This window comes from Scyliorhinus torazame, chromosome 17 (assembly GCF_047496885.1).
Source record: "Scyliorhinus torazame isolate Kashiwa2021f chromosome 17, sScyTor2.1, whole genome shotgun sequence".
Taxonomy (NCBI): Eukaryota; Metazoa; Chordata; class Chondrichthyes; order Carcharhiniformes; family Scyliorhinidae; genus Scyliorhinus; species Scyliorhinus torazame.
Genome location: NC_092723.1, coordinates 85,217,112 through 85,240,077, shown reverse-complemented (window position 1 = coordinate 85,240,077; position 22,966 = coordinate 85,217,112). Strand labels below are relative to the sequence as shown.

General features: G+C 48.3%; 1 protein-coding gene across 4 annotated transcripts in view; it reads right to left on the bottom strand.

Annotated features, from left to right (window-relative positions):
* The window catches only part of sycp3 (synaptonemal complex protein 3), a 236,917-nt gene that overhangs the window by 34,511 nt on the left and 179,440 nt on the right, over positions 1-22,966 (bottom strand). For all 4 annotated transcript variants that reach the window (XM_072480705.1, XM_072480708.1, XM_072480707.1 and 1 more), the window contains 2 exons: positions 18,999-19,097; positions 18,041-18,145 (listed from right to left, as the gene is read on the bottom strand). In XM_072480705.1, coding sequence (XP_072336806.1) covers positions 18,041-18,145; positions 18,999-19,097 — 204 coding nt within the window. The remainder of the gene's footprint in view (positions 1-18,040; positions 18,146-18,998; positions 19,098-22,966) is intronic.

Genomic DNA, 22,966 nt, shown 5'->3' with positions numbered 1-22,966 from the left:
AAAGAACCTACCTCTGACATCCCCCCTATATCTTCCACCATTCACCTTAAATTTATGTCCCCTTGGACATGGTTTGTTCCACCCGGGGAAAAAGTCTCTGACTGTCTACTCTATCTATTCCCCTGATCATTTTATAAACCTCTATCAAGTCGCTCCTCATCCTTCTCCGTTCTAGCACCCTCAACCTTTCCTCGTAAGACCTACTCTCCATTCCAGGTAACATCCTGGTAAATCTCCTTTGCACCTTTTCCAAAGCTTCCACATCCTTCCTAAAATGAGGTGACCAGAACTGTACACAGTACTCCAAATGTGGCCTTACCAAGGTTTTGTACAGCTGCATCATCACTTCAAGGTTCTTAAATTCAATCCCTCTGTTAATGAACGCTAGCACACCATAGTCCTTCTTCACAGCTCTATCCACTTGAGTGGCAACTTTCAAAGATGTATGAACATAGACCCCAAGATCTCTCTGTTCCTCCACATTGCCAAGAACCCTACCGTTAACCCTGTATTCCGCATTCATTTTTGTCCTCCCAAAATGGACAACCTCACACTTTTCAGGGTTAAACACCATCTGCCACTTCTCAGCCCAGCTCTGCATCCTATCTATGTCTCTTTGCAGCCGACAACAGCCCTCCTCACTATCCACAACTCCACCAATCTTCGTATCATCTGCAAATTTACTGACCCACCCTTCAACTCCCTCATCCAAGTCATTAATGAAAATCACAAACAGCAGAGGACCCAGAACTGATCCCTGCGGTACGCCACAGGCAACTGGGATCCAGGCTGAATATTTGCCATCCACCACCAGTCTCTGACTTCTATCGGTTAGCCAGTTTGTTATCCAACTGGCCAAATTTCCCACTATCCCATGCCTCCTTACTTTCTGCATAAGCGTACCATGGGGAACCTTATCAAATGCCTTACTAAAATCCATGTACACTACATCCTTTGCTTTACCTTCATCCACATGCTAGGTTACCTCCTCAAAGAATTTAATAAGACTTGTTAGGCAAGACTTACCCCTCACAAATCCATGCTGACTATCCCTAATCAAGCAGTGTCTTTCCAGATGCTCAGAAATCCTGTCCCTCAGTACCCTTTCCATTACTTTGCCTACCACCGAAGTAAGACTAACTGGCCTGTAATTCCCAGGGTTATCCCTATTCCCTTTTTTGAACAGGGGCATGACATTCGCCACTCTCCAATCCCCTGGTACCACCCATGTTGACAGTGAGGACAAAAAGATCATTGCCAACGGCTCTGCAATTTCAACTCTTGCTTCCCATAGAATCCTTGGATAAATCCCGTCAGGCCCGGGGGACTTGTCTATCCTCAAGTTTTTCAAAATGCCCAACACATCTTCCTTCCTAACAAGTATTTCCTCGAGCTTACCAGTCTGTTTCACACTGTCCTCTCCAACAATACTACCCTGTGACTTCTGCACCTTTCCAAAATCTGTTTCCCAATCTGTTCCTCCACATCTCTGCTACTATTGGGGGGCCTATAGAAAACTCCCAACAAGGTGACTGCTCCTTTCCTATTTCTGACTTCAACCGATACTACCTCAGTAGGCAGATACTCCTCGAACTGCCTTTCTGCAGTTATACTATCTCTAATTAATAATGCCACCCCCCCCCCACCTCTTTTACCACCCTCCCTAATCTTATTGAAACATCTATAACCAGGGACCTCCAACAACCATTTCTGCCCCTCATCTATCCAAGTTTCCGTGATGGCCACCACATCGTTGTCCCAAGTACCGATCCATGTCTTAAGTTCACTCACTTATTCCTGATGCTTCTTGCATTGAAGTATACACACTTCAACCCATCTCCGTGCCTGCAAGTACTCTCCTTTGTCAGTGTTCCCTTCCCCACTGCCTCACTACAAGCTTTGGCGTCCTGAATATCGGCTACCTTAGTTGCTGGACTACAAATCCGGTTCCCATTCCCCAGCCAAATTAGTTTAAACCCTCCCGAAGAGTACTAGAAAACCTCCCTCCCAGGATATTGGTGCCCCTCTGGTTCAGATGCAACCCGTCCTGCTTGTACAGGTCCCACCTTCCCCAGAATGCACTCCAATTATCCAAATACCTGAAGCCCTCCCTCCTACACCATTCCTGCAGCCACATGTTCAACTGCACTCTCTCCCTATTCCTAGCCTCGCTATCACGTGGCACTGGCAACAAACCAGAGATGACAACTCTGTCTGTCCTGGCCTTTAACTTCCAGCCTATCTCCTTAAACTTGTTTATTACCTACACACCCCTTTTCCTACCTACGTCGTTGGTACCAATGTGCACCACGACTTCTGGCTGCTCACCCTCTCCCTTAAGGATCCTGAAGACACGATCCGAGACATCCCTGGCCCTGGCACCCGGGAGGCAACATACCTTCCGGGAGTCTCGCTCGCGACCACAGAATCTCCTATCTATTCCCCTAACCATTGAATCTCCTATTACTATTGCTTTTCTATTCTCCCCCTTCCCTTCTGAGCCCCAGAGCCAGATTCAGTGCCAGAGACCTGGCCACTAGGGCCTTCCCCCGGTAGGTCATCCCCCCCAACAGCATCCAAAACGATATACTTGTTTTGAAGGGGAACGGCCACGAGGGATCCCTGCACTGTCTGCCTGTTTGTTTTCTTTCCTCTGACCCAGCTACTCTTGTCCTGTACCTTGGGTGTGGTTACCTCCCTGTAACTCTTCTCTGTAACGCCCTCTGCCTCCCGGATGATCCGAAGTTCATCCAGCTCCAGCTCCAGTTCCCTAACACGGTCTCTGAGGAGCTGGATTTGGGTGCACTTCCGGCAGGTATAGTCAGCGGGGAGACCGGTGGTATCCCTCACCACCCACATCCTACAGGGGAAGCATGCAACTGGCCTAGCCTCCATCACCTCTTACCTTACAGAATATAGCTGCCCTGTGGATCAACTGGACCTCCGCCCCCCGACTCTGCTCCCAGTCAGCTGCACTCTCTAAACTTCCGGCTCCCTTCTCGCTCTTTGAGGAAATGAAATGAAAGGAGCACCTTGCTCCCTCCTTACCCAACTCCCTCAGTCACCAAACTCTCACTATAGCACTCAAATGCACCAAATTCAGCACTCCCTCAGTCACCAAACTCTCACTATAGCACTCAAATGCACCAAATTCAGCACTCCCTCAGTCACCAAACTCTCACTATAGCACTCAAATGCACCAAATTCAGCACTCAGTGCAAACCTTGGCCACTCTATTTGGGTTGCTATTTTCTCAAAAGCCCCCAAAAAGGTCTCCACCTCCATCAATCGAATTTTGGGAGGGCCTGTATAATTTAAACATATCGCTACTGGGCTTGTTTCTATGGTTAAACACTCCTCTACCTTCTGGCAGCTCCCTGCTCATTTCCAGTGCCTTAAGCTGGAGGGCTCTCTCTTTTGCTTTTTCCTCTCTCTCTCTCTCTAATTCCAATCTGATTTTCATCTCCATTTATTTTTGTTTTTGCTGCATTCCAATTGTTTTTCTTTTGCTTCAGTTCCCTTTCCTGCATCTCCATTTCTTTTCCGTTTTGCTGCATTTCCAATTGTTTCATTTGTAACTGGATTTTGGCCAATTCTACTGATTTTTGCATGACCCAGGCTGTGTTTCTTGCATTTCTTTCAAATTTAAATGTTGAGCAATCGCTTCAACTATCTCCACCTTCTTAGCTCTAGCTGATACCTCGATTTCTAATGCACCTACCAATTTGATTAATTTGTCTTTTCAAAGCTCTTTCAAATAAACCAGAGATAAGTCTTCCACCTCAAGAAAACTCTTTGCAACGTCCAGAGCCATCCTGTTATATCACTACAAACTTGGCGTCTCTTTCAATTTACCGCCATTTACCATTCCAAAGATCTCGCACCAGAACTCCCAAATTATGTTACGCCACCTTGGGCAAGTGCGCGGTCAATTCCAGCCCCGTATGCCCGGAATCACAACACAAGTGAATTAACCAGTAAATCTTATAAAAATACCCAAAGTCTTTGGTCCTTGGCTGCCCAATAATTACAAACACCAGGTTATTTATACCAAGAATTATCAAGAAAAATGCAGTAAATACAACTGATCACAACAAGCTAATAACTGATAGCCCCTCGGTGATTACTTTGGGAATAGTGATCACAATTCCGTAAGTCTTAGAATAGTCATGGACAAAGACAAGAGTCGTCCTAAAGGAAGAGTGCTAAATTGGGGAAAGGCCAAGTATAACAAAATTCGGCAGGCGCTAGGGAATGTGGATTGGGAGCAGCTGTTTAAGGGTCAATCCACATTTGAAATGTGGGAGTCTTTTAAGGAAAGGTTGATGAGAGTGCAGGACAGACATGTCCCTGTGAAAATGAGGGATAGAAATGGCAAGATTAGGGAACCATGGATGACGGGTGGAATTGTGAGACTAGCTAAAATGAAAAAGGAAGCATACATAAGATCTAGGCGACTTAAAACTGATGAAGCTTTGAAGGAATATCGGTAAAGTAGGACAAATCTCAAACGTGCAATAAAGAGGGCTAAAAGGGGTCATGAAATATCTTTGGCTAACAGGGTTAAGGAAAATCCCAAAGCCTTCTATTCGTATATAAGGAGCAAGAGGGTAACTAGAAAAAGGATTGGCCCACTCAAAGATAAAAGAGGGAATTTATGTGCGGAGTCAGAGGAAATGGGTGAGATTCTAATTGAGTACTTTGCATCGGTATTCACCAAGGAGAGGGACATGACGGATGTTGAGGCTAGGGATGGATGTTTAAATACTCTAGGTCAAATTGGCATAAGGAAGGGGGAAGTTTTGGGTATTCTAAGAGGCATTAAGGTGGACAAGTCCCCGGGTCCGGATGGGATCTATCCCAGGTTACTGAGGGAAGCGAGGAACGAAATAGCTGGGGCCTTGACAGATATCTTTGCAGCATTCTTGAGCACGGGTGAGGTCCTGGAGGACTGAAGAATTGTTAATGCTGTCCCTTTTTTTAAGAAGGGTAGCAGGGATAATCCAGGGAATTACAGACCTGTGAGCTTGACGTCAGTGGTAGGCAAACTGTTGGAGAAGATACTGAGGGAGAGGATCTATTCACATTTGGAAGAAAATAGACTTATCAGTGATAGGCAGCATGGCTTTGTGCAGGGAAGGTCATGTCTTACAACCCTAATAGAATTCTTTGAGGAAGTGACAAAGTTAATTGATGAGGGAAGGGCTGTAGATGTCATATACATGGACTTCAGTCAGGCGTTTGATAAAGTTTCCCATGGCAGGTTGATGGAAAAGGTGAAGTCGTATGGGGTTCAGGGTGTGCTAGCTAGATGGATAAAGAATTGGCTGGGCAACAGGAGACAGAGAGTAGTGGTGGAAGGGAGTGTCTCAAAATGGAGAAAGGTGACTAGTGGTGTTCCACAGGGATCTGTGCTCGGATCACTGTTGTTTGTGATATACATAAATGATCTGGACGAAGGTATCGGTGGTCTGATTAGCAAGTTTGCAGATGACACTAAGATTGGTGGAGTTGCAGATAGCGAGGAGGACTGTCAGAGAATACAGCAAAATATAGATAGATTGGAGAGTTGGGCAGAGAAATGGCAGATGGAGTTCAATCCAGGCAAATGCGAGGTGATGCATTTTGGAAGATCTAATTCAAGAGCGGACTATACGGTCAATGGAAGAGTCCTGGGGAAAATTGATGTACAGAGAGATCTGGGAGTTCAGGTCCATTGTACCCTGAAGGTGGCAATGCAGGTCGATAGAGTGGTCAAGGAGGCATACAGCATGCTTGTCTTCACCGGACGGGGTATTGAGTACAAGAGTCGGCAGGTCATGTTACAGTTGTTCGGACTTTGGTTAGGCCACATTTGGAATACTGCGTGCAGTTCTGGTCGCCACATTACCAGAAGGATGTGGATGCTTTAGAGAGGATGCATAGGAGGTTCACCAGGATGTTGCCTGGTATGGAGGGTGCTAGCTATGAGGAAAGGTTGAGTAGATTAGGATTGTTTTTGTTGGAAAGACGGAGGTTGAGGGGGGACCTCATTGAGGTCTACAAAATTATGAGGTATGGACAGGGTGGATAGCAACAAGCTTTTTCCAAGAGTGGGGGTGTCAATTACAAGGGGTCACGATTTCAAGGTGAGAGGTGGAAAGTTTAAGGGAGATGTGCGTGGAAAGTTTTTTACACAGAGGGTGGTGGGTGCTTGGAACGCTTTGCCAGCGGAGGTGGTAGAGGCGGGCACGATAGCATCATTTAAGATGCATCTAGACAGATATATGAATGGGCGGGGAACAGAGGGAAGTAGATCCTTGGAAAATAGGTGACAGGTTTAGATAAAGGATCTGGATCGGCGCAGGCTGGGAGGACCGAAGGGCCTGTTCCTGTGCTGTAATTTCCTTTGTTCTTTGTTCTTTAACTGTCCCACCCTTTCCCCCCACACACAAGACAGACAAACACAGAGGGGTGGAAAGGGCTGAAAATAACAGGAGTAAAGGTAAAAAAAAAAAGTTTTTGTTTCAAATGGTGGTTCTTTTGCACGTTTTCCTCACAGATTGCTAGTTGATCAAAGCCTCTGTTTTATAGCAGGTTATGGTCTTCCTAGCAGAGTCTCTCATTCAGGGTCCCCGCGGGCTAGAAAACACAGTACTTTCAGGCAGCAGGTTTCCTGGAGAGAAGGTTTATTTCTGATCAAACTGGGGCTTCAGCTCAAGGTTCACATTCAGGCCTATATTTTTCTGAATAGACACTTTAGTTAACATCAGACCTTGCTTTCAGTCCGTGGTTTGACTTCAGGCCATTGCAGCCCCAAGAGAATGACACTCAGGCTTGCTTGAGTGAGTCAGTTCCCACAGTAGAGTTCTGTAGAGAATTAGTTGGATCTTTTTGGATGGAGTTAGTTAGATCTCTTCCTCCAGACTGCAGATTCAAAAGTGAAACCAAACTGGAACCTCGTGACTCTGAAACATTCCCGTGGGATTAGATCCAATCACCACCTGTTACCAGGCAGAGCACAACCATTTGGCACATTCATTTGCTACCAGCCAAATCAATCAAACCGAGTCATCACTGACACCGGCCAGTCTGCAATCACCAACAATAATCAGCACAGTGTTATGGGCCAGGGTTTAGAGAACCCCAAAGTGTATCATGGAGTTCACCTGACCCACAACTTTTAATAGATTGTGGTTATGGGGAAACACACGGGGTTACTCTGCAGGTATGATGCACCAGAGATCTACAGTACTTTTAAATTAAAACAATGTTTATTTATGAAACCAGTTAACACTTTAGAACCCCACAGTAAACATCTTAATAACTATCAACACCAATCCTCCCCACAGATACAATATTCTATGAGTAAACCTTAATCTTTCCTTATTAACATCCATAAGACATAAGACCTTTTTTAACACAGAAATCAGGTTTAAATTCACTACTGAGAGTAGTGACTTGGAGATTGAGGGCAACTGAGAGTGGCGAAGGATAAATGATAATGGCCCATAGGTCGATGAGCATGACTCGCAGGAATGTAAAAAGGATCAAAAACTCTCAGAGACAGATGAGGGCAACACCAATAGGCACTGTGGGCACTCAGGGTTGGACATCCCATGATCATGTTGCTGTCATACCTTTACACTTAATACACCTGGACAGACACTGAATGGAGTATGATTTTAAGCACAAAGGCGAAACCCATATTGCCACCACCACCCACCCAGAACATTACTGTCCCATCTTCTCTCTCTGGGTTACATGTAGCTAGCCCCTTAGAATGGTAACCTACAATCGTATTACCTTCCTTCTAAAACAGAAGCCCTCAGCCCCATGGCGATTGGGAGCCAAAAAATGGGAGCCAAAATATGGGAGACTCTACTCAGCTCTCTGGCGCTCAGCCTAAATATTTAAGTGGTTACGAGAATCTCACCATTCAAGAACCCTTGCACTCGAATGTCTGAGTGCAGTCAGCTGCTTGGATGGAGAGAAAAAAACTCTCAAGCAAGCAAGCAAGTCATAATGGAGAATGAAAAAAAACATTGAAAAATAACTGAGTTCAGCCAGGCCCCAGGTGAAATGGAGGAACCTCTAGAGTGTTAATGGGGTGTGAAATGCAGAGTAAACAAACAATTTCCATAGGTCCTGTGAAGTAGACAGCCGTTGGCTAAACCACAGAGGCTTGTGAAAATCAATGGGGTGTGAAATGAAATATGAACGAGCAAGTACAAAGGGATGAAAGCAGGCACGCTACAACAGTGAAACCACAGAGCCTATTCAAACTTCAAGGGGTGTGAAGTTTCTCCAGGAGACAAGCTGCTCAATGACTCTCTCCTGTGTGAGGATCTTAATACAGGCAGGCTATAGCTGTGCTTAGACAGTCGGACATGAAGGCTTCAATGTTTCACAGACCATTGCGACCACAATCCCCGGAGAGACACCCAACCTGGCCCCTCTAGCCTAGCCCGAGTCCCCTAAACGCCCAGCTCCCTTGAAGGATCCCCGAACGGCATCTGGTCAGTGGTTACCTTTATCCTGGGGCATCCTGGAACTAAATGGAGAGAGGTACTCGTCTCCTTGTTCCCTGTAGGAGTCCAAGGCGCTGGATCCCCATTTTAAAAGACCAGCCGTAATTGGCACCCGCGTGACATGATTGGTGGGCAGGAAGATTCCATGAGGCCAGAACATCTGACTAATGAGATTACAATGAAGCCAAAAACATGCTCACCAGGTTTTCACCATTACTGGATGAGATCCAGATCACACCAGCGTGAAAGACACGGGAAGATTGCAAACTGATTTGCCCCTGGTGCAAATCCCGATTTGTGCCTCATGCCAAAATTTCCTGAAATAGCGGAGTATCCGCTGGGCGTAACGCAGCCGGAAAATCAACCTCAAGGTGTGATCGATATCCATCCGGGAATACGGAATGATCCAGTATCCATCCAGCAACATAGTGTGATCTAGTACGCATACAGGAACACAGTGTGATCCAGTATCCATCCAGGAACACGGTGTGATCCAGATTTCAATCAGGAACACAGTGTGGCAAGTCTTCGGGTAGCGACATGTAGGAGGAGGTCACACATAAGGTAGCTCCTGCTAGAGTCTTTAGTTTTTTGTTCTTTTTATCCATTTGCTGGGGTAATTGGTGGACAGACTCGGCCCATTCAAGAGTCGTTGGTGAGAAGATGTCAAAAGGCTCAAGAAAGACTACAATTAAGAAAGGTGGGACCAATAGTTCTTCGAAGGAGCTGAGCAAGGTGCAGAGCTGAGGGGGATTGAAGATGGTAGAAGCAAGTTCATCAGATGGAGCCACATGTATCATGGTAGATAAGCTGGCGAGGTAATGGCTGTGAATTTAATAAACAGTTTGGCAAGCATTTCGAAAGGCATCGGAGGGAAATTATAGTGACCCTAAGAAAGTTGGTGGATGATGCTCCAGTGCCGATAAAGAAGGCATTGGAAAAGACGTTGGAGACAGTGCGGCAGTATTGTGAGGTGTTGAAGGAGGTGGAGAAGATGCTGTTGAGACAGAGCAATAAGTTGGCCCCGCTAAATGCTCAGTTGCGGAGGGTGGAGGAAAGAAATCAGGGTCTGAAAGCGAAGGTTGGCGACCTGAAGACTAGGTCGAGGTGGCAAAACCTGAGTGTCGTGGGGCTGCCTGAGGAGGTGAAGAGTCCAAGGCCAACTGAATGCTTCAAGATGATGTTTAGGAAGTTGATGGGGGTGGGGAGGGGATCAGAGTCCCCCATTGAACTAGATCGGGCCTACCAGTCACTTTGGGCAAAGCCACGGGGGGTGAACTACCACGAGCTGTGATAGTGTGTTTTCGCAGCTATTGGTCGAAGGAGCGGGTCCTAAAGTGGGCCAAGGAGAATAGGGAGGTGCAGTGGGAAGGTAGCAGTATTCACATGTATCAGGACATTTCGGCAGAATTGGGGGGCAGTCTTTAACAGGCCGAAGTCGGCACTCTACAAGAGTGGTGTGCGGTTTGGCGTGCTGTACTTGGCAAGGCTGAGGGATACGCACAAGGCTGAAGACCATTTTTTCAAGATGGCGGAGGAAGCGGAGGCAGTAATCAAAGCTGAATGACTTGGACTGGACTGAAGGGGCTTGCATGGAACTTGCTTGGTGGTTGGGAAGGATCTCTGTGGGGACATTGCATATGCTTTTCCCTTGTTCCCTCGCTCCCTTTCTTTTCTCTTGTTTGTACAGAGCTGGTGGTAATTGAAATTGTTGCAGTTTGGCTTGGAGGAGCTCTTTCCCTTTATTCTATTTTCTCGAATTAAGGGGTGGAAGATGGGCATGGGAGAGTTTTGGTTTGGGGTCTGGCTTTTGTCTTTGATTGTTTATTTGGGTATTGTGGGCACTGGCAGGGAGGCCAACTTGCTAGCTGAGTGAGATTGGCTCGTGAACGGAAGCGAGATGGGGGATTGCGTCTTGCAGGACCTTTGCGGGATCTCACAGACCTCGGTGCACAGGTACATCCGGGCCGTAACGGATGCCCTATATGCCCAGTCGGCTCAATACATCCATTTCAACGTGGACAGAGCCCACCAGGATGCCCGAACAGCGGGATTAACCGCCATCGCCGAGATGCCCTGAATTCAGGGGGTGATCGACGGGATGCACCTGCAGATGACAGGCCAGGCTGCAGTTCAGGTACCTGGATCGCTCTGACGGGGCCCTCCGGTATGAAGCTGAAAGGGTCGCCCACATTGTGGCAGCCTGCTGCGTCCTCCACAACATCGTGCAGCAGAGGGGGCGACGTGCTGGAGGGGGAGGATGAACCCCAGGCCTTGTCTGCCGGCAAGGGGGAGGGTGGGCAGGACATTGGGCCCAGGGAGGCGGCACGACATGTGCACCAGGGCCAACATGCACGGGATGCTCTGATTGCTTCCAGCTTCACCTACTTGGTTGATGCTGATGTGGCAAAAGAGAGAGAGACTTGGCCAGGAGCATGGACACCCCATCCCCCCCGATACATACCTGCTGCTCTACAGGTGCAGGCTCTGGGTTGGCAGTAACAGCATGTCTGGTCCATGGGATGGAGGATAATGACAACCCTCGCTGTGATGAGCTCTGATGCTCCGCATCGTATGACAATGTCCGACACCTGCCTATGGTAGCACTTTCCACCGTCCACCTGGGTAATCCCTGCATGTGAGCTGACCATTCAATCCCACGATCCCACCGAAACCCCTGAGGTGATGGTCTGTGGTGGCAGGGGGGGGGGGGGGGGGGGGGGAGCAGGGAGCCCAGGCACCCACAATGCACACCCTCTGTGGCCAGCCTAGACCAGTCTACCCTCACATTCATCTGACAGAGCACCGAGGCAGGTTGTAACAGTGTGAACAGGTGTTTAATGTGACAACATACATACAGCATTGTGCCCCAGCCCCAGTAACTAAACTGTGCCCTACACCCGTGTACTTAACTGGTGCCTAACTTTCTGGCCTTATGAGCCCTAACACTACATCTTGGTGGATCCTCAGACGATACATCAGGGGTGGAGGCAGCCTTCTGTGATTCCTGCCCTGCGACCTGGATCTCGCCATTGGCGGCTGTCTTCTTGGGCGACTGGGCCGGAATGGGCCAGGCTCCTGCTCGGGCGTCCCAGGTGCCACCCTGTTCTGCCCTCTGCCCACTAGATGCGCAAGGGAGCTATCCCCTGAAGCTCCCCCGTCACCTGCTGCTGGTAGTCCTGAAGGCCTGCTCTGGGCTCGACCAGGGTCTGCATGCTCCTGGCCATGGAGCACAGGGAGTGGACCATAATCGTCTGGGTCTGCGCCACATCACCCATTGACAGTGCCACCACCTTCTGGGTCTGTGTCACATCAGCCATAGACTGCGCCATCTGCTTCTGGGACTGAGCCACCTACCTCTGTATCAGCGCCACGTCGGACAGCGCCTAGGCGATGCCACCGATGTTCCGAGCCATGGCCTGCTGTGAATGGGCCATGCTCAAGAAACGCCGCTACAATTTCCAGGTGGCTCTGGCACATAACTGCCTGTGAGGTGGCAACTCTGTCCTGGGACTCAGCCGGTGCCGGCACAGAATGCCCCAGGCCTTGGACATGCTGATCCATAGCAAAAACCCTTGCCTCCAATGCCTCCACCGCGGATGCCACCAGTGCAGTCTTGGCCTGGGTGGCAGGCATGGTCAGCACACCTCCTGCTCCTGCACGTGGTTGTATTCCTTCAACTGCACCAGCAGGTGCTGGATGCTTGCTGACAACCCCTCATATAGTTCCTGACTCTGTGACTGCAACTTCACAATCAATGGGGGTGTCCGTTCCGAAAGCCCAAAATTTGTCTGAATGCCAGCTAGTTCCTGGGGTCGGAATGCCCCACGATCGTCCGACCCTTCGGGAGTTCCTAACTCCACCTGATACACCGGATCAGCTGTGTGGTGCACACCAGATCGTGTCTCAGGAGCCTCCTTACTAAAGTGCCCAACCGAGGTGAGTGTGTCTGGGATAGTGGAGGGTGTTGGAGACAGCTATGACTGGAAATGTGTGTCAACATCGGAATTGAGCTCCGGGGTGTCCTGAGTCTTGGGTCGAGAGCTGCCATCCGAGCTGCTCTCCTTGTCAGTTCTCATCTCACGGTGCACTGGCTGGAGGTGCGGGACACCAGATGGATCTGCCCCATCACTAGCAGGTCCTGCAAGACACAAAAACAATATGCATGATTAGACCGCCAGCCGGGTGGGTGGTGGGGTTGAAGGTGGTGTGGCGGTGAAGGTGGTGTAGGTGAGGGTGGTGTTGGGGAGGTGGGGTTGATACACGTGTAACGGGGAACCGCAACTCAGCAGGGTCTCACTTCCTTGCCCGCGTCCGTCCTCTGCCCCAGCGACCTCCGTTTCCTCCGGGCTGCCGACAAGGCCCTCTGCTCTTCCACAATGAGGGGTTGCATGTCCGGTGGTCCCCCTCTAGTTTTCTCTCCCTCCCTGCAGTTATGCGCGGCCTTCTCCTAGTGCGGAGAAGTAGTGGGGTGGGAGGGGGGGTTAGGAAAGAAGCAGAAAATGACAGTGTTAGACAGTCCAATGCATGCAGCCCAGGGGATGGGTAGCTGGTGGCCTCAGTAGCTAGGGCACCCGGCATTGGCGGCCGGTATGGGTGCCGGCATGTGGTGCAGTGTGGAGGTTTGGCCGCCCTCCGGGTTGGGGGGAGGTCGGGTTATTGGTGTGTGGGATGCAGGTTAGTGATGTTTTTTTTTTAAATGTATAAAATTGAAAAAGCTGAATAAAAATATTCTTTTAAAAAAGGAACACAGTGTGATCCAGTGTCCATCCATAAGACTGTAAGACATAAGAGCAGAATTAGACCACTCGGCCTCTTCAGTCTGCTCTGCCATTTAATCATGGCTGATATTTTTCTCATTCCCATTCTCCTGCCTTCTCATAACCATAATCCAGGAACACATTGTGATCCAATGTCAAACCAGGAATATGATATGATCGAGTAACCACCCAAGGAACACAGTGTGATCCAGTGTCTATCCAAGAATGTGATGTGATCCAGTATCTGTCCAGGAACACAGTGTGATCCAATATCCACCCAGGAACAGTGTGATCCGATATCCATCCACAAACGCATGAGATCGATCCAGTAATCTATTATTTACTTTCCAGGATAAATCCCTGATAAGATAATTTTAAAAAACATACAAATAAGGAGCGGGAGTTGGCCTCGAGCTTGCTCCGTTATCTGCTAAGGTCATGGCTGATCTGATAGTAGCCTCCACTGCCTCCTGGTAGCATGTCACCTCCTTGCTTATCAAGAATTTATGCCCCTCTGCCTTAAATGTATCCAAAGACACTGGTTCCACAACCTTCTCAGGAATAGAGTCCCTAAGACTCACAGCTTCTGAGTTAAATAAATTTGCTTTGTCTCTGTTTTACATGGGCGACCTCTTATTCTTATACAATGACCCCTAGTTCTAGATTCTTCTACAAGAGGAAATATCTTCTCCACATACACCCTGTCAATAACCCTCAGGATCATATATGTTTCAATCAAATCGCCTCTAACTCTTCTAAACTCCAGTGGATATAAACCGAGCCTCTAACCTTTCCTCATTAGACAACCCACCCATTCCAAATATTATTCTGGTAAACCTTCTCTGAACTGCTCTGACCAATGTTTTCTGCAGTAAGATGACCAATGCTTCAGATATGGTCTCACTAGTGCTCTGTACAACTGAAGCATAACTTCCCTATTTTTGTATTCACCTAGCTTTGTAATACTTCCTGTACTTTTCCCCCCATTTTTACAGGATACGGGGTTCGCTGGCTAGGCCAGCATTTGTTGCCCATCCCTAATTGTACTTGATAAGGTGGTGGTGAGCTGCCTTCTTGAACCGCTGAAGATCATGTGGTGTAGCTACACCCTCTGTGCTATTAGGGTGGGAATTCCAGGATTTTGACCCAGCGCCAGTGAAGGATATATTTCCAAGTCAGAATGGTGAATGACTTGGAGGGGAACTTCCAGGCGGTGGTGTTCCCATATATCTGTCCTTCTAGATAATAATGGGTGTGCAGACTAGTCTTTTGTGATTAATGCATTCGTGTACCAAGATCCCTCTGCACCTCAGGGATCTGCTATCTCTCACCATTTAGATATATATTTTTAATAATTAATTCACAGGATGTGAGCGTCGCTGGTTAGGCCAGCATTTATTGCCCATCCCTAATTGCCTTCTTAATCTGCTGCAGTCCCCGAGGTGTAGGTACACCCACTGTGCTGTTAGTGAGGGTGTTCCAGGATGCTGCCCCAATGACAGTGAAAGAATGGCAATATATTTCCAAGTCAAGGTGGTGAGTGACTTGGAGTGAAACCTTCAGGTGGTGGACTTACCAGGTATCTGCTGCTCTTGTCCTTCTAAACGGTGGTGGCTGTGGGTTTGGAAGGTGCTGCCTAAGGAACCTTGGTCAGTTACTGCAGTGCATCTTGTAGATGGCACACACGGCTGCCACTGGTCGTCAGTGGTGGAGGGTTTGAATGTTTGCGGCAGGGGGAGAAATCAGGCGGGGCTGCTTTGTCCTGGATGATGTCGAGCATCTTGAGTGTTGTTGGAACTGCACTCATCCAGGCAAGTGGAGAGTGTTCCATTACATTCTTTACTGTGCCTTGTAGATGGTGGACAGGCTTTGGGGAGTCAGGAGGTGAGTTACTCGCTGTAGGGTTCCTAGCTTGGTAACCATAGTATTAATATGGCTGGTCCAGTTCAGTTTCTGATCAAGAAACCCCCAGATTTTAATTGTGGGGGATTCAGCGATGGCAATGCCATTGAAAGTCAAGGGGCGATGGTCGGATCCTCTCTTGTAAGAGACGGTCATTGCCTGGCACTTGTGTGGTGCGATTGTAATTTGCCACTTGTCGGGTCAAGCCTGGACACTGTTCAGGTCTTGCTGCATTTAGGCATGGACTGTCATGAGGAGTCCCGAATGGTGCGAATATCCGAACATCCCCACTTCTGACGTTATGAGGTCATTTATGAAGCAGCTGAAGATGGTTGGGCCAAGGACACTACCCTGAGGAACTCCTGTAGTGATGTCCTGGATCTGAGATGATTGACCTCCAATCACCACAACCATCATCCTTTGTGCCAGGTATGACTCTAACCAGTGGAACGTTTTTCCCCTAATTTCCATTGATTTCAGTTTAGCTCGGCTCCTTGATGCTACACTCGGTCAAATGCTGCCTTGATGTCACCTCGGGAGTTCAGCTCTTTTGTCCATGTTTGAAACAAGGCTGTAATGAGATCAGGAGGTGAGTGACCCTGATGGAATCCAAGCTGAGTGTCCGAGAGCAAGTTATTGTTAAGTAAGTGCCGCTTGATAGCACTGTTGATGACTCCTTCCATCACTCTGCTGTTGATGGAGAGTAGACTGATAGGGCATAAGGGCGTAATTGGATTTGTCCTGTTTGTTGTGGGCAATTTTCCACATTGCCGGGTAGATACATAGAAGATATGAGCAGGAGGAGGCCTTTTGACTCTTCAATCCTGCTCCACCATTTGTCACGATCATGGCTGATCATCCAACTCAATAGCCTAATCCTGCTTTCTCCCCATAGCCTTTGATCCCATTCTCCCCCAGGTTCTATATCTAGCCGCCTCTTGAATATATTCAATGTTTTAGCATCAACTACTTCCCGTGGTAATAAATTCCACAGGCTCACCACTCTTTGAGTGAAGAAATGTCTCCTCATCTCTGTCCGAAATGGTTTACCCTGAATCCTCAGACTGGTTCTGGACACACCCATCATTGGGAACATCTTCCCTGCATCTACCCTGTCCAGTCTTGTTAGAATTTTATAAGTCTCTATGAGATCCCCCCTCATTCTTCTGAACTCCAGCGAGAACATAGAACAGTACAGCACAGAACAGGCCCTTCGGCCCTCGATGTTGTGCCGAGCTTTGTCCGGAACCAAGATCAAGCTATCCCACTCCCTGTCATTCTGGTGTTCTCCATGTGCCTATCCAATAACCGCTTGAAAGTTCCCAACGGGTCCGACTCCACTATCACAGCAGGCAGTCCATTCCACACCCTAACCACTCTCTGAGTAAAGAACCTACCTCGGACATCCCTCCTATATCTCCCACCCCGAACCTTATAGTTATGTCCCCTTGTAACAGCTACATCCACCCGAGGAAATAGTCTCTGAACGTCTACTCATCCCCCTCATCATCTTATAAACAATCCTAATCTAGTCAATCTCTCCTCATATGACAGTCCCGCCATCCCTGGAATCAGTCTGGTAAATCTTCACTGCACTCGCTCTGGAGCAAGAACATCCTTCCTCAGAGAAGGAGACCAAAACTGCACACAATATTCAAGGTTTGGCCTCACCAAGGCCCTATATAATTGCAGCAACACATCCTGCTTCTGTACTCGAAACCTCTCGCAATGAAGGCCAACATACCATCAGCCTTCTTTACCGCCTGCTGCACCTGCATGCTTACCTTCAGCAACTGGTGCACAAGGACACCCAGGACCCGCTGCACACTCCCCTATCCCAATTTACAACCATTCAGGTAGCAATCTGCCTTCCTGTTTTTGCTTCCAAAATGAATAACTTCATACTTATCCAAATTATACTGCATTTGCCATTGATTTGCCCACTCGCCCAACCTGTCCAGATCATGCTGTAGGATCCCTGCATTCCTCGGAGGAAACACACGCAGACATGGGAGAACTTGCAGACTCCACACAGACAGTGACCCAAGCCGGGAATCGAACCTGGGACCCTGTAGCTGTGAAGCAACTGTGCTAACCATTATGCTACCATGCTGCCCTGTTTATGCCTACTCTCTGCTTCCTGTTAGTCAGTCAATCTTCTATCCATAGTAATATGTTAAACCCTATAACATGAGCTTTTATTTTCCGCAATGACCTTTGATATGGCATTTTATCAAATGTCTTCTGGAAACCGGAGTTCAGTACATCCACTGGTTCCCTTTGATCATTTCGCACAGGTTATTTTTTTAAAGAACTGGAAATACATAGCAAATCAATCAGCATTCGAAGATAGAGGAAGAGAGCCTACTAACTAATATTCTTCCATCACTTCATGCTGATTTCAGGTTTACAGGTTTTCCTCGTGGAGTTTGCTAATCAGTTGAATAAATTTGTTCTTTGCCCCATCACAAGAGATTTACTTCTTCATTGAAATGCACTTTTCATATATCCAATCTCACACCACATTAGGTGTGGACTTTTGGAAACTGCTTCACCGATCTATGACTCATTACACAGAAAGGGCAGTGGAAGCAGCTTCAATCATAACTTTCAAATAATAATTGTATTCATACCTGAAGGAGAAATAATTGCAGGTGTCTAGAGAAAGAGAAGGGGTTGGGACTAATTAGACATAGGTGTCGATGATTGGCACAAGTACACCAAGCTGAATGGCCTCCTTTGTGATGTGTCATTCTATGATTTGTTTTCTATGTGGTGACTGGGTGGACTGTACTACGTAAAGGCATTATTGAACAAATTGAATACAGTCACCTCTTTAAAGTGAAATAATGCTACAATATTACTTACAGTGTCCATTAAAATCCTTTTCTGAAAGAGGGCCATCTCCTTCCGAAGCTCACTCTGTACAGCTGACTGTTGTTCTGTGTGACTCTTCTCCAGTTCCTCTAAATTCTGAGATTAATATTAAGAGTATCAAAATTTTATCACATTCATCCACAACATAGCACAACTATGGAGTTATTATTAATCAAACAATACACAGCTCAACAACTGACAGAGCATACTGACTGGAAACGTTGTAAATTTACACATATGCAGTTATTCGATCAGTTAAGAAATATCTGCAAGATGTACTGACAGCCCAACAGTAGCCTTTTCTGTGACACCCATCCCCAATCAACACTTTTGGATATTTAGTTAATTTATAGTAACTAAAAAACAAGAATTGTTTTCACACACAATTAGTCAATAATTAACATCTTCATAACAACAATATTTGTAGGGGGCCACCTCAATGGCCCAATCAGTGATCCAGACAAATCCCAAATTCCTCCCTGATCTGGACAGGCTCCCTATCTCAGTTAGAGCTTTGTATATGACAGTGGCCTCCTAGGCCAAGAACTAGAAATTTTAGCCAAAGAACCAGGGGCGGGATTCTCCGCCGGCGTGATTCTCTGTTTTGCGGGCGTCCGGGGGGTTCCCGACAGCTTGGGGCTGCCCCACAATGGGAAACTCCATTGACCGGCCAGCGTAACGGAGAATCCCGCCAGCGGGTCGGGGCACAAAAGTGGGGTGGAGAATCCAGCCCCAGATAGTTTAGCCAGGCAAGAGGGTATTATTGCACGCGGTGCAGAGGGTGTGAAAGAGTCCATCAAAAAAAATTACATATTCAGTTAAATATTATAGTGATTGTATCTTTGTCAAAATTAATTTGAGTAATTTATTTTGTTATCTGTAGTATTATAAAAGAACACAATAAACGTTTCAGCAAATGTTTCTCAGTCATCCATACTTGAAGGTTTACCTTCAGAAACTGTTCAAACAGTTGCTTGATGCTCTTCAGCCTTTGTCCTTGGACGACTCTCATCTGCTGGAAAAGCTTCTGTTGCTGCCGAAACAGGTTCTGCAGAAGAAAGAAGTGCAAATAGGCCTTTTTTCAGTTTTTCACCTCTCCTTCCTTTCATAGAATCATTATGAATCATAGTTTCAGACTAGTTCAGCACAACATCGTGGGCCGAAGGGCCTGTACTGTTCTATGTTCTACATTCTATTACAATGCAGAAGGAGGCCATTCAGCCCATCGAGTCTGCTTAACCCTCTGAAAGAGCACCCTGCCTAAGCCCACTACTCAGCAACCCGAGAAACCCCACCTAACCTTTGGACACTAAGGGGCAATTTAGCATGGCCAATGCACCTAACTAACCTGCACGTCTTTGAACTGTGGGAAGAAACTGGAGCACCCACAGGAAACCCATGCAGATAAGGGGAGAACATGCAAACTCCACACAGACAGTCACACAAGGCCAGAATTTAACACGAGTCCCTGGCACTGTGAGGCAGCAGTGTTAACTACTGTGCCACCGTGCTGTCCTTACAAAACAATGTGCTACTCCCAGTCAATCTCTCCCTCTTTTGCAGGTTGGTGGAGTAGCAGATAGTGAAGGGGACTGTCAGAGAATACAGCAGAATATAGGTAGATTGGAGAGTTGGGCGGAGAAATGGCAGATGAAGTTCAATCCGGGCAAATGCGAGGTGATGCATTTTGGAAGATCCAATTCAAGAGCGAACTATACGGTAAATGAAAAAGCCCTGGGGAAAATTGATGTACAGAGAGATCTGGGTGTTCAGGTCCATTGTACCCTGAAGGTGGCTGCGCAGGTCAATAGAGTGGTCAAGAAGGCCTACGTCATGCTTTCCTTCATCGGAAGGAGTATTGAGTACAAGAGTTGGCAAGTCATGTTACAGTTGTATAAGACTTTGGTTCGGCCACATTTGGAATACTGCGTACAGTTCTGGTACCATATTACCAAAAGGACGTGGATGCTTTGGAGAAGGTGCAGAGGAGGTTCACCAGGATGTTGCCTGGTATGGAGGGCGATAGCTATGAAGAGAGGTTGAGTAGATTAGGATTATTTTGATTAGAAAGACGGAGGTTGAGGGGGGACCTCATTGAGGATCTGGATCGGCGCAGGCTTGGAGGGCCGAAGAGCCTGTTCCTGTGCTGTAATTTTTCTTTGTTCTTTGTTCAACGTCAGCAAAACCAAGGAGATGGTCATTGACTTCAGGAAGCGAAGTATCATCCACACCTCTGGTGCATCAATAGTGCCGAGGTGGAGATGGTTGACAGCTTCAGATTCCCAGGTGTGCACACCGCCAACAATCTGTACTGGTCCACCCATGTCGACGCTACGTCCAAGAAAGCACAACAGCTCCTATACCTCCTCAGGAAACTAAGTACATTCAGCATGTCCACTTCATGATATCCACATTAACATATCATGGTGCAATCACACACACACACTGATGGACAGGTAGTTGGACCAACCAACACACACACAACATCGCAGCCAATCACCAGTGAGAGCACACGCACTATAAAACAGGGAACACCACAGTTCCCGCTCATTCTACCAGGAGATAGCTCAGAACACAGAGCTCACAGCGTACCACTCAGACATACACCATGTGCTGAGTGCCTCACTAAGATAGTGCTAGGGCTGGGTCCACAGTGTGGTGTTGGGTGTTCTGACACACAGATGAGCCAACACAGTTGCATATGGTACAACGCTTCTTTATTTAAACTCACTATTTACAGTTTGGTCTTTGCACTCTGCACGTGGGGGGCTCCCTGCTTGTGGTGTTTCAACAGCTCTTTCTTGTTCCCTTCTCCCCAGACCTACTGACCACCAGGTGTCGTGCTCGTGCTTTTTATGTGGTTGGTGTTCTTGTCTGTGATTGGTTGTGGTGTTGTGTACTCTGATTTGCCTGTTAGTGTGTCCATCATGATGTGTGTGTTTGAATATCATGACACACAGGTTAGCTGGTGAAGTACAAACCACAGCCAGAAGTTAATAGTCATTATTATACAGAATAATAAAACAGAATTGTACCATCTACAACCGTGTTGGTTCGTTTGTGTATCGGAACACTCAGCACAACATGATACCAGGACTGGAAACTCGTCAGCGACTGTGAAACCTACCTGCACCTCTTCAGAAACCCACCATCCTGCGCCATGGGAACCATCAGCCGTCGCAGCCGCGCCGGATCGCTGGAAATCTTGGCGTCAACTGGAAGCTGTTTAAACAGCACTTCCAACTCTTCCTAGAAGCCACAGACAGGGAGAATGCATCGGACACCAGGAAGATCGCCCTCCTCCTCTCCATGGCGGGGCAACACGCCATCCACATCTACAACTCCCTGGCATTCGCGGAAGGCGAGGACAAGGCGAAGTACAAGACGGTCCTGCTTAAACTTGAGGAACACTTCAATGTGGAAGTTAATGAGAGCTTCGAGAGGTACCTCTTCCAGCAGCGCCTGCAGGGTAAGGATGAGCCATTTCAATCTTATTTGACACACCTCCGTATCCTCGCGCAGTCCTGCGGCTGTGAGGCCACCTCCGACTCCATGATTCGGGATCAGATAGTTTTTGGGGTCACCTCGGACACCCTACGCCAGCAGCTCCTCAAAATAAAGCGCCTCACCCTAGCCACCGCCATCGAGACCTGCGTCCTCCACGAAAACGCGACCAGCCGGTACTCCCAATTCCAGGCGGCCGAATCGGCACGGCAGGGGCCCTACGAGCCCAAGCGGGTCCAGTCGATCGAGTTCCTCCCGGCCCGCGGCCGGACGAGGGTGGCCATTTCTCGCGCTTTCTGAGGCCTCCCCGCGCTTATACGCGCCAAAAGAGGGGACGTCGACGCAGAGGGACGGGACGCGCAGGCGCGCTCTACGCAAGACCGCACCGCGCATGCACGGTGGCGCAACGAAAGCCATGATGTCACGATGTGCGGCAACTGTGGATCCGTACACTTAAAGCGGCAATGTCCGTCCAAAGCGCAACAATGCTTCCGCTGTGGCAGGATGGGCCACTACGCTGCCTGCTGTCGAGCAGCTCAACCTGCCAACGCTCCGCAATTCCGCCAGCCTCGCAGGGACTTGCGGGCCATTCAGCCCCCATACACCGAGTCATACCCTTGACGACGTGCTGACCGGTGATACCGACGACCGGGAGCCCTTCCGCGTTGCGGTAATAAACAAGAACCGAATGTCCCCAAGTCGACCCACCAGCCGATGCCAGTGCACAGCATTAATCCGGGCGATGAATGGTGTGCCACCCTAACGGTCAACCGATCACCAATCACATTCCGCTTAGACACTGGTGCCTCCGCCAATCTCATTACATGGTCAGCCTTCCACACCTTGAAGGTTAAACCACCGATTCTGCCATCCCACTGTCAGCTGGTTGATTAAAGCGGAAACATTACCCCGGCCATGGGGTCCTGCCAGTTCGAGGTTGCACACAATCCACATACAGCCACACTATCTTTTGAGATAGTTGGATCCTCGAAGGACTCTCTGTTAGGCACACAGACGTGCAAGATCCTGCACCTCGTTCAGCGGGTACACACTTTGTCTCCAGAAGGCACTTCCCATTTCCCGGATGCAGACTTTAGGGCGCAGCTCCACTCGCTCCTCGCCCACAACCAGCAGGTTTTCGAGGGCATGGGCACATTGCCCTACACTTACAGAATACGGCTCAAACCGGATGCCACCCGGGCCATTCACGCACCTCGTAGAGTCCCAGCACCACTCAAGGACCGCCTCAAGCAGCAGCTGCAGGACCTGCAGGACCAAGGAGTGCTTTCCCGGGTCACGGAGCCAACGCCATGGGTCAGCTCCATGGTGTGCGTAAAAAAGCCCTCCGGCGGGCTCCGGATCTGTATCGACCCGAAAGACCTGAACAACAACATCATGAGGGAACACTACCCC